General features: G+C 46.6%; 1 protein-coding gene across 4 annotated transcripts in view; it reads right to left on the reverse strand.

The window, feature by feature from the left end:
- The window catches only part of SOS2 (SOS Ras/Rho guanine nucleotide exchange factor 2), a 55,947-nt gene extending 47,100 nt beyond the window's left edge, over positions 1 to 8,847 (reverse strand). For all 4 annotated transcript variants that reach the window (XM_075150702.1, XM_075150700.1, XM_075150699.1 and 1 more), the window contains exon 1: positions 8,468 to 8,847. In XM_075150702.1, coding sequence (XP_075006803.1) covers positions 8,468 to 8,554 — 87 coding nt within the window. In that variant the 5' untranslated portion in view covers positions 8,555 to 8,847. The remainder of the gene's footprint in view (positions 1 to 8,467) is intronic.
- Between the last annotated feature and the right edge of the window lie 1,658 nt (positions 8,848 to 10,505).

The raw sequence follows: 10,505 nt of genomic DNA on the forward strand, positions 1-10,505 counted from the left end.
TTGTAAACTGTTTGCAACAGAACCTACTCATTCTCCTTTTCCCACAGCAACTGATTTCAACTTAGAAATTATTTATATCTTACTTGCCTCGTAAAAACAGTTATACCAGATCAGCGGACAAGGAAAACTTTGCAAGGCTGTTTGTTTACTTGAGGAACAAAGCATATAAATTTGGGAGCAAGAAAAATAATTAGAACATAAAAATTAAATATTTACTATCACAGGCTGGTTACGGTCTTGCCAACACTTGTCAGTATTTCCATGCACCGTGTTCAAGGTGATGAAAACACATCACTGACAAAGCAGCAAAGGCTTGCCCCGTACCGAGGTGCTGAGAGCCAGGAAGGAGGAAAAAAATGAATCCGACAAATGTCTCTTTTTAGGTTGGGTTTTTATTCCTTATCTTTTCTCTTCTGAAGATAAGAGTGCCCATTAGAAACGTAAAGCATCTGCTCCAAAGGCATTTTTAATCCCTCATCCAGGTGATGCTCCAGAGGAAGAGCGGAACCAGATGTAGTAACTTAAAGGCCTGTGATGCTCTTATTCAGTGAAAGATGACGGCTTTGATATTCCCGATTTTCCAGCATAATTACAGCATAATTCTTTAGAAAGATCCACAAAGACTTAAATACTTGAAGAGATATCCCAAATAAAAATGCACTGTCAACTTTTTAAAAATAACTACACTAATTTCTAACTTTATTTCCAGTACAGCCATTTCTAGATGGCCCGTCTTTCTTAAATCAAACTAATAAATGCTGACAAAGGAACAATATGAAGTAGTCTCTTAAGCAAAAGAGAACTTAATTATTTATCTACATACAGCATTTTAGCTTTTTCACTGCGATTCTAAACATTTGATGCATGGTTAGCGCAATATTCTCAGAACACAGCAGCCAAGCTACAAAAAGCACCTCAGGTGCAGATCACCCGTCCGCTGTCTGACCTCAAAAACACCGACTGCTGTTAAGTGACTGTGCACAGGCGTGATTAAACACCCATCTTACACCACCACTTCAGTGTAAATACAATTTTTTTTCCATCTTTAGCTATTTAACTACTATTCTCCTCTAGTATATTCTAGCCGAGGGGAGGGCGAATTAACAGAGATTTGCTATGGGTGGTGCAGGCAGGGATCTGCATTCTGAAACAGCATTGAAGACGATCCTAAGATCTACTGGGAAGTCTGCATGGTGCAGACAGAAAAAGCACATTGATAATGGCACAAACGCTACTAAGCTGATGCGCAGATGCTGGATAAATTGTAAATCAAACGCAGCCACCATCCCTCACGTCTTTTTCTGCAAGAAGCTGTGGCATGCAATACATCTCGATGGCAGCTGGTGGAAGGGACTGGTGGATCGCAGCGAGCACGGGGCTCGGTCCCTGCCTGCATCCTACCCCCGCCACAGCGATTTCGGGCTTCTGCTAATGACCGCACGGATGGGTTTCCTCAAAGAGCCACCCGCCGGTAGTTTCTCCTGCTGGCTCTTCCCTACCATGCCTCACTTCTGCTGTATCTACTCTCATCTACACCTCATATTTCATTTCTCGCAACATCTTCGCAGCCTCTGCTTTTCTACCCAAACACACTCAATCTCCTCCCTCCAGTTGTGTCCTTTTATACAGAGTCAAGGAGAAACTGTGTGTATTATACATACACAAGCACATATATTTTAATCTTAAAAACAGATGGAAAATTAAGTATTTGGATTTTATCCATCCATATAAAATGCCTTGTTTAAATTGAGATAAACCCTGAATGAGCTGGGCACAGCCTCTGCCCCGTGATATGGAAAGAAAACACCACAGCCGGTGGGGAGATTGAGGTGCACGTACCTTACTTTAGTGTAACAGCTTCTAATTCTCCCCCAACTCTCCAACACATCACCCCCAGAGCTGAGACCTGCTCTGGGCTCTGAACCCAGCACCCGCAGGCTCCCTCTCCCCATTTTTTACATCACACCCTTCCCAAGAAGAACCACTCACTCCGGTAGGCTGAATTATTCAAACAGGCCAGTAACTTTTCAATTAGGTCTTTAGAAGATCTAAAAATAAAAATTAATTCACGAGCAACACAGGCCAGCAGAGTTTGGAGCTGCAGAGTGAGCTTTGAGATTATATTTTAAGTGAACAGACATGGAAATGCGGTAAGAAAAAATAAATGGCAAAAAGCAAAGATACATACCGCTTAAAAGAAAAAAAACGCCAAACCTTAAATTTGGAGACAATGAAGACTGTCAGAGTCATTTCTCTGTAAACCAGATAATCATTGAAATTACATTAAAAATCAGGGGAGGTGTTAGGAGAATAACGAGGCCATAAATATGGGAAAAAGATGTCCTCAGCACACCTTTTTACAGGACTAACCTGCTGAACTCAAGGAATGGCAGCACACGGCTCATCTGAAAAGCCTGGCAGAAAGGGAACTGGTGAGGTAATTATAAAAGCAAATAACACACTCAACAGCTTCTCCGGAGGAGATTAGATAATACTTGCACTGTGCAAATAGGAAAAGAAGGGTGAAAAACGAGGGAGAGCAGGAGAGGTGGTGGAGCGGAGACAAAGAAACAGGGCTCAAGAGGGAGAACACGCGTGGAAGGGTGAGATGAGGAGAAGCACCCGCTGCCCAGCTCTCCCCACGCCTGGCTCACACGGGACACAGAAGGGCAAGATGACCACACGTGAGGGGAATAAAGGCGCAAGAGCGAGGTGAATCACGGCAGCAAACGGTTCCGTTTGTTTTTTCTTCCTGTGACTAGTTAGCCTGGCAAGTCTTTAAGCCAAGGCAAATGCTAATTTCCATGTTCCATTTTAACACCGCAGGTAGGAAGTGTTTCTTCTGCTACTGCTGCCAAACGAAATTACACTGTTCCTACTACTTTTAAATGCCTCAGATTTAAAACTACCTTCATTTCATGCCACTGGCTGAGAAAACTCTCCTATTACCATTTGCCAACTGCAGATTCCCGTGACAGTACTTAAGCTAAACAGTGTAAAAAACAAAAAAAAGCATGAAAAAAACAGGATTTAAGTAAAATGACCAGTCCCTTTGGTTCCAAATTTTATTTACGATAGTGAATATTTATGCAAGAACAAAAAAAAACAGTCTACTTACTTGTAAAGGACTAAAACCAACCTATAACGATACCCAGCCGCTACTGGGAATACAAAAGGTCTGGAAGAATTAGCCTATTGTTTACCGCTAGCATCCACTTCAAGGGACTTGCTGTTCCTTTCCACACCTCCAGACGCCTCTCGATTGCGAACACCGTGTTGTGAGGCAACAACCGGCTCTGTGCTTCAAACTTGTACGGGTCTACCTATTTCACAGGTAATTAAGTATCACCAGCACTTCCCTTATTTGCCATTCTCCCAAGCTGAATGTCACAGAGGCGTTCATGTTTGTAGCAACTGCAAATCTGCAATGGGCCAGGCTTCAGAGCTCAAATAAATATATTTATTAGAAGCTAAATGGCAGATTTCAAAACTAAATATCACTATTATTTTAAAACATCATAACAAGCAACTTTACAGTTGAAATTATAATGCATTAAAAAATAATGCATGCTAATGAAATTAGCATGCATTAACTAATAATCCATTATAATGACACTATAATGCATTAAATAATTCTAACCCAAGGGGGCCTGATCCTGCAATGGAAAACGTGCAGGCGAAACGCCCTGACAGAGCAGTGAAGAAAACGGGGCAGCCCCTGCACTCACCCCAACCATGCAACCTCACACAGGAGCTGTGTCATTATGCATTAACTCCCATATGTTTTAAAATCTAGAGAAGCACTGAATTAATGTAAACTTCAAAAATGTCCTCAAAATGGTCTTTTATATTTCTGTATGCAACATTTGCTAAGAATAAACCCTTTAGTCATGCTCTAGAAATTTGATGAGTAGTCCAGAGCAATAGTGGAATTGTTTTAGAAAATGCAAATAGTGTACAGTGCCATGATTACACCAACATGTGTAGTGCCTGCAGAATGTGAGTATTAACTGTTTAATGGTCTCTATTTGTAGATAATGGGGAAAATCAAAACAATAATACCTATGAGATGCTTGTGAATTTAATTTAGAAAAGTCAAAGCAACGGAATACACAGCTCTTGTTTACAGAAATATATTTTTAATTTGCCAGTGGAATTGTAAGAGCACGCACAAATGATAATGCATGCTAAGAACACACAAGAGTATTTTAGGGCAAATAAATCCACATATACATGTCCAACAGCACACTACGCATTATTTTAAAAAATACACACTAGTTCTACAGAGTCACCTGTTTCATTTTGAAAACTTGTTCCAAGTAATTGGAATAGAAGTTTATTCCAGGTAGCAATGGAAGATATTTGCATTAATGAAGTTTTCAATTAAAATTCCCCAAAACCTTTTATACAACGCACGTCCAGTACATTAAAACTGGGACCTTCAGCGGGTCGGTGGGAGTTACACACTCAGCTGCTACCACCGAGATTCATGCATCATTTTCCTGGGCTCCCCTGTAATCCCAGTCTAAGATTAATAGATATGACATCAAAGCATTGATATCAACATGGAAAATCAATTCAGTTCTGGAAAGTTTCATCTGGAAGAAAGTTGACAGTCAGCAAGAACAAGCTCTGGCACTGGATCTGTGCTAGGAAACCCGGTTACAAAATTGAAATGCCAGCTTTAAAAACAGGTTTCATAATTTGACATCTTTCCCCACAAAGGCCATTGGGCCAGGAACAGCTAAAAACCAAACAAATCAACCCAAACACCTGGAGAAATGAAAAAGGAGGAGAGACCAAACTCCCCGACACCACCTTCTCCTCCAGCACCCACCCACCACAGGAGAAAATCCCCCTCCACGGAGGGTCCTGGTTTCATCGGAGAAGGATCTGGCCAGCCGCGGAGGGGGGAGCAGAAAAGCCCCCCGCTCGCAGCCCCCCAGCACGGCACTGCCCCGTCGAGCACCGGCTTTAGTGACGCTGCCAGCATCGACATCCCGGGGACGCCAACCCAACCAACCCCGCCAGCGGGGCGTTTGAAATGCATGTGATTTCTGCTGGAACAGCTGCCCGCATGCTTCGAGAATTATTCAAAGAGACACTGTGATCCTTTAATAACTAAAGTCAGCTCCCAGATTAAGAGCCTTTATAAAGCTTAGACCGTAGATCTGTTTGAAGTGATTTACTTGCCACAAACAGCAGTTCAAGTAACTATAACCTAAGCAACCAGATAAAAATATTGTTTTCTTCTGATTCATTTATTTTGACAGGACTTTTATAACGAGTTTCACTATACGCACTTCCTACTCAGGTTTCCAGCACACTAACAGAAGAAAGTAAAATGTTTTAGAGTAAGGACATGCTTGTACATCTACCAGCTGGAAGAGAAGCAATACATGAAACTGCTTTAAAATTTTCAACTTACTAGATTCCAAGGTGCCGGTGCTAAGGATACGGTGATATAAACATATTAAAAAACTATTTAAAAAATCTGGTTTAATGATGTCTTGCCATTTAGCTTTGGTTTCTTCCTAGAAAGACTCACACTGGTAAGTACAATTTAGCACACACTACTAATCTTAAAGATGTTAGACTGCTTAAATGCATACAGAATATTGCTCAAAAGACAGATTCTCATCTTTTTTTCACATATTAAAGTAAGAACTGATGTATTTTACCTTTTTTCCCCCACTCATGATTTGTGAAATGTCAACTGCATAGAATTGAAGTAAATGCAAGGGTTTAAAAGTGGTTTGATAAAAAGAAGTGACCTTAAACTTGCTGACTGCATAATGAAAGAGCTCTTCGTTATGGACTTAAAATTCAAGAAGCAAGGAAATACTATCTGTTGTTAGTGAACTGCACTGGCTCGTTATCCAGCTCCACATCTTTCTCTATTTTAGAATTAAGATTTCTCACACTTTAACATACACAAGGAAAACCAAAAACTTTCCTCTTTTTCTATTACCAGTTTCTCTTCTTCAAGAAGTGTTCATTAAAAGGAAAAGCTTTCAGGAATGGGAAATAGAACGCTATCTCTGCACTTGCAGCGTAGACCACTGTGATGAAAACCCAGTGTAGAAGTTCAAAAAACTCTATTCCAGGTGTTTAACTAAAGTTTCTGAAGATCAGACTTTCTTTAGAATTTTCATCGCAAAAGCAACCTGCTTGAAAAGATCATAACTAAACTGGCTGACAAGCGGACTTTTAAACCTCTTCAGAACGAAGTTGCAAACTATTTGAAAACTGTGGTAACGTTTTATAAATTCTGAAACACAAAATCTTGATGCTTTGGTGCACACTTTGGATTCAGTGCCACACTTTTCAGCTCCCCTATAAATAACGGAAATGCTCTCATCTCATTATCAAAGTGAAAATGCAAGATGTAAACAACCATAAATTGTAAACAACCCATAAATTTTCTAAAATGTTCTGGTTTAAAAATCTCCAGTGTTCATATTAGGGCATTTGATCTTTCAAACAATATATTAAAACTGACAGCATCTCCCTAACAGCCTGACTGCAATAACTGGAACAATGATACAATTTTGTTTTGACTCACTGATACTGCGTGTTCATAAAAGAAATGCACATTACAGTACGATTGCTTCATGCTAAAGGGTGGGTACTGCAGACAAGGAACTTTCCCAGGAAGAAAAAAACTGTCTATAAGCAACTACAAATTTTTACAAGCAGTCACTGGTATCAAGACTTTATTTCCTCTGGTTTAGAAAGTCTAATTTCCTGCTCCGTTTCTTTTCACCAAAACCAAACGTACAGAGACAGTAAGAACTGGTAAGAGCAGCATTAATCCACCAACTTGTACACTCTCTGTATTTTAGAATGATGAAAACACCTTTAAAGTTTTTGGTCAAGCTGATATAGCTATACCTCACGTTTGGGTGGATGCTGGTTGGTGTCAAGGTGCTGTTTTCTGTCAACCACCAGTGATCAGGAGAAGAGCAGCAAGGCACTCTAAGCTTCCCGAGACTCACTGGAAAGCAACTAGTATGAGGAGGAGTAGATTCAAGAGTAAAGAGTATAAAATCCAGGATTCTTCAGACAGGCGATTATGGGTTTTATGCCAGCCACAAGAGTACTTAGCTGCCTTCAGCGGCTTTTAATACAAGCGACACAGGGACCCAAAACAAATGCAAATCTTTGATTCTCTTTTTCTTTTAAAAAAAAAAAGAGAGAGAGAGAGAAACATTACCCCACACCGTCACTACATCTATTCTTGGTAAAAAAAACACAAAACACCACTCACATGAGTGCCTGCACTACTTGTATCACAGTACTGCCCAGCACCAGAGATCCAGATCAGCAGGCCATTATGTTAAGAACTATACAATGGTCCTCAACCTTTGCAATGGTAACAAGCAAATGACAGGCAGCAGAACAACATCGCTCCCTCCATGCCCCACCAGCCTCAATTTAACCCATTCCGTCCGCTACTGGGGGTGTCCTACCTAAGGGTGATGGGCTGGGGACTACCCTGCTCTACAAAACACAACACACAAAGATAAATTCCTCTCCCATGACAGGTTTCCCACACCTTTTACCTCATTTACATAGCGGGCAGTTGCTTCTCTAAGAAAACACAGGCTGACCTTACCCTGCGCCGCAGCTGGGTAAGATTTCTCACAGAAATCTAATGGACAACCTGGTGTTACCATAGCCAGCCTGTCAGAAGCACCTCAACTGGGTGTCAGCAAGGGAGTCTGGTTCGGGAAAGAGCCTGGAGGAGCTGTCTGGAGAAATGCCGCAGGGAAGGAATGGAAGGCTGCCCTTCCACAGCACATCTCGGAAGCAAATCAGTAATAGTATCAGCGGCCTCAAACCGAGCGGCCCAGTAAAAGAAGGCAGGGACGGGACTTTTGGCAAGTGCTGGTGAAGGAGGAAGAAGAAGCCTCTGACAGGAGGAGGAGAGTCTGCTAGGCACACATGTCACCCGGCAGCACCTTCACACAAAGAAGCACCGAAGGCAAGGCAGGAACATGGGCACCGTCTGGACGTGGGCCCGGGCAGCCTGCTATGGGTGACCCTGCCTGAGCAGGGGGTCGGCAAGAGGCCCCTTCCAACCTCTGCCCCGCCGTGACCGGGCTGCCGGGACGGGCGAGCACACGGGGTGAAGGGACAGGACGGAGGAGGTCCCGCAGGAGCCAGGCGGGGCAGGGGCACTGTGCAAGCAAACGGCCAGACGCCCCTGCTCTGCCCGAGAAGGCTGTCGGGGGTACGGGCATCTGCACTAGAGGTGCGGAGCCCGGCCGCAGCCCGTGCGGCGGGACGGGCACCTGCACCCGCCGGCGGTGCGGCCCCGGCACAGGCACCAAGAGCCCGGGGAGAGGGGTGTGCGGGCGGGGAAGGGGCGCTCCCGGGGGCCGGGGGCCGCAGGGCGGCGTGAGGCGCAGGTGCCGCCCGCCCCCCCCGCCGCCGCCGCCGCCGCCGCCGCCGGCGGACTGACCTTGCGCAGAGCGGGCACGAAGAGCCCCCGCCATTTCGGGCCGTTCTCCTCGCCGAAGAACTCGTACGGCTGCGGCGGCGGCTGCATGGCGCCCGCCGGCGGCTCCTCCGCATCGGGACCGCCCGCCTCGCCGCTCCCCGCCGGCTACGGCGCCCGGGGCATGGGAGGAGGAGGGGAGGGGGGCGCTGAGGGGAAGGAGAAGCCGGCGCTCGTCAGGGCCGGGCCGGGCCGGGCCGCGCTGGGCTCTCGGCCGCCGCTGGCTCGCTCCTCACCCCCCCGCCCGGGCGGCCATCACATCCGGCGCGGGAGGGGCCGGGCTCCGGGCCGCTCGCCGTGCGCTGACGGGGCGGCGGGTGAGGCGCCCTCGGCCCCGCTCGCCGCGGCCCGCTACCGTCGCCGCCCTCCGCGCGCATGCGCGGCCGCCACTATTCTGCCCTCCCCCGCCCACTACCGCGGCGCCCCCTGCCGGCCGCGCCGCCGGCGGGCGGTCACGGCGGGGCGCGCAGGGGGGGAGCCCGCACATCCCCGTCCCGCTGCCCGCCCCGCGGGGGAGAGCCGCCTCGCCACAGCCAGCCCGGGCTGCGGTTAATTAATGTATCTGGAGCTGGGCAAAGTCGTGGCACCGCGCTACGACCCTGAACTCTTAGGCAGCCGCTTGTCGCAGCGATGCTGGACGCTACCCTCCCGTAGCATCTCCCGCTCCTGCGTGTGAGGCTGCAAAGGCTGACAGCGCTTCACCCCGTCCCTTCTGCCATCTGCTGTGCATGGCTCCCTCACTCCTTCCCTCTTCCCTTCGCCTGACTGGAAACAGCCTCAGCCTGCGGGAAGGCTCACCCAGAACCAACGTCCTGGGAGAAGGCACCGGCAGCAGCTGCGGTGCGGTGCCCGGGAACCTGCCCACAGCAGCTCCCTCCCCAGAGGCTGTTTTTCTCCCTCCGCAGAGGCAGTTTTCCTCCCGATCCCGGAGAACGCTGGCTGTCACTGTTCCCTCCACCCCCCTGAACAACCGCTCCAGCCAAACTTTCTCTCATTTCCCTTCCGATGGCATTGTATTCAAATCTCACGCCTTATATAACCCCCCCTCCCCCTTTTAAGACTTGTCTACAAAGGGAGTGGATAAATTAAATCAGAAAAAAAAGTGCCTTTCTGCCAGCAAGAGTGTGATCCTTTGTTACAACAGATTTCCCGGAGGAGACAGGCGCTTGCAGAGGCAGTGACAGCTCCTTTTGCTCTGTGGTCTTAACCCTCCTGCCACATCAGAGCACCCTGGGAGGTTTCCAACAAAGTATTTATTTCTGTAGGAAGAGACTTGTTCGTCAAACCCCAACCGTGAGCAAAAAGAAAAAGGTAATCCCGAGTGCAACTTCAGGGTAACCATGGCGAGATCCACAAACCTGCAGCTCGGACAGCCAGGATGCCCGGTCTGGAAGCAGACGTTCCAGCTTGGGTGAGCACTTTATTCCCACCTCCGCAGCCCCAAAACGCCCGTGTTCCTCAGGATGTGACATTCCTCTGTTCTCCAGAGAGCCTGAACTGCTCCAAGGTGTGGCAGTGGTGACCAGACACAATGAAGTGCCCTAAAGGAGCTCATTTTCCCAAGAGCAGCCACCCAGTAAGCCATGACATGGGGCACTACATCATTTCTTCGCAACATTTTAAACAAGATATAATATGCCATACTCTTCCCAGAGTTTAGGACTGACCTTACGAGACGCTTTGGGGGAATAAATTATGTTTGGCCAAAGCTGTCCTAATGCACTTACTCAGAATGTCAAGAATTACCATTCCACATGCCATTACAGGTCCAGATCAGGCTTAGGACTAGTTCTGTCCACTGCATACATACCTGCGTGAGAAAAGCTGTGACGTGTGATAAGCACAGGTAAGACACAGGTACTTTAGGAAGACAAGTTTGGTCATGTGTGCCCCCCCCAATAAAGTAATTATATAGAGCTATATCCTGCCTAATTCAGATGAGAATTAGCAAATAGCAGTGAAACTTTTCTGTAAGTCAGGGGAAATACAGACCTTACAGCAA

The sequence above is a fragment of the Calonectris borealis genome, chromosome 5, assembly GCF_964195595.1.
Source record: "Calonectris borealis chromosome 5, bCalBor7.hap1.2, whole genome shotgun sequence".
NCBI classification, from domain to species: Eukaryota; Metazoa; Chordata; class Aves; order Procellariiformes; family Procellariidae; genus Calonectris; species Calonectris borealis.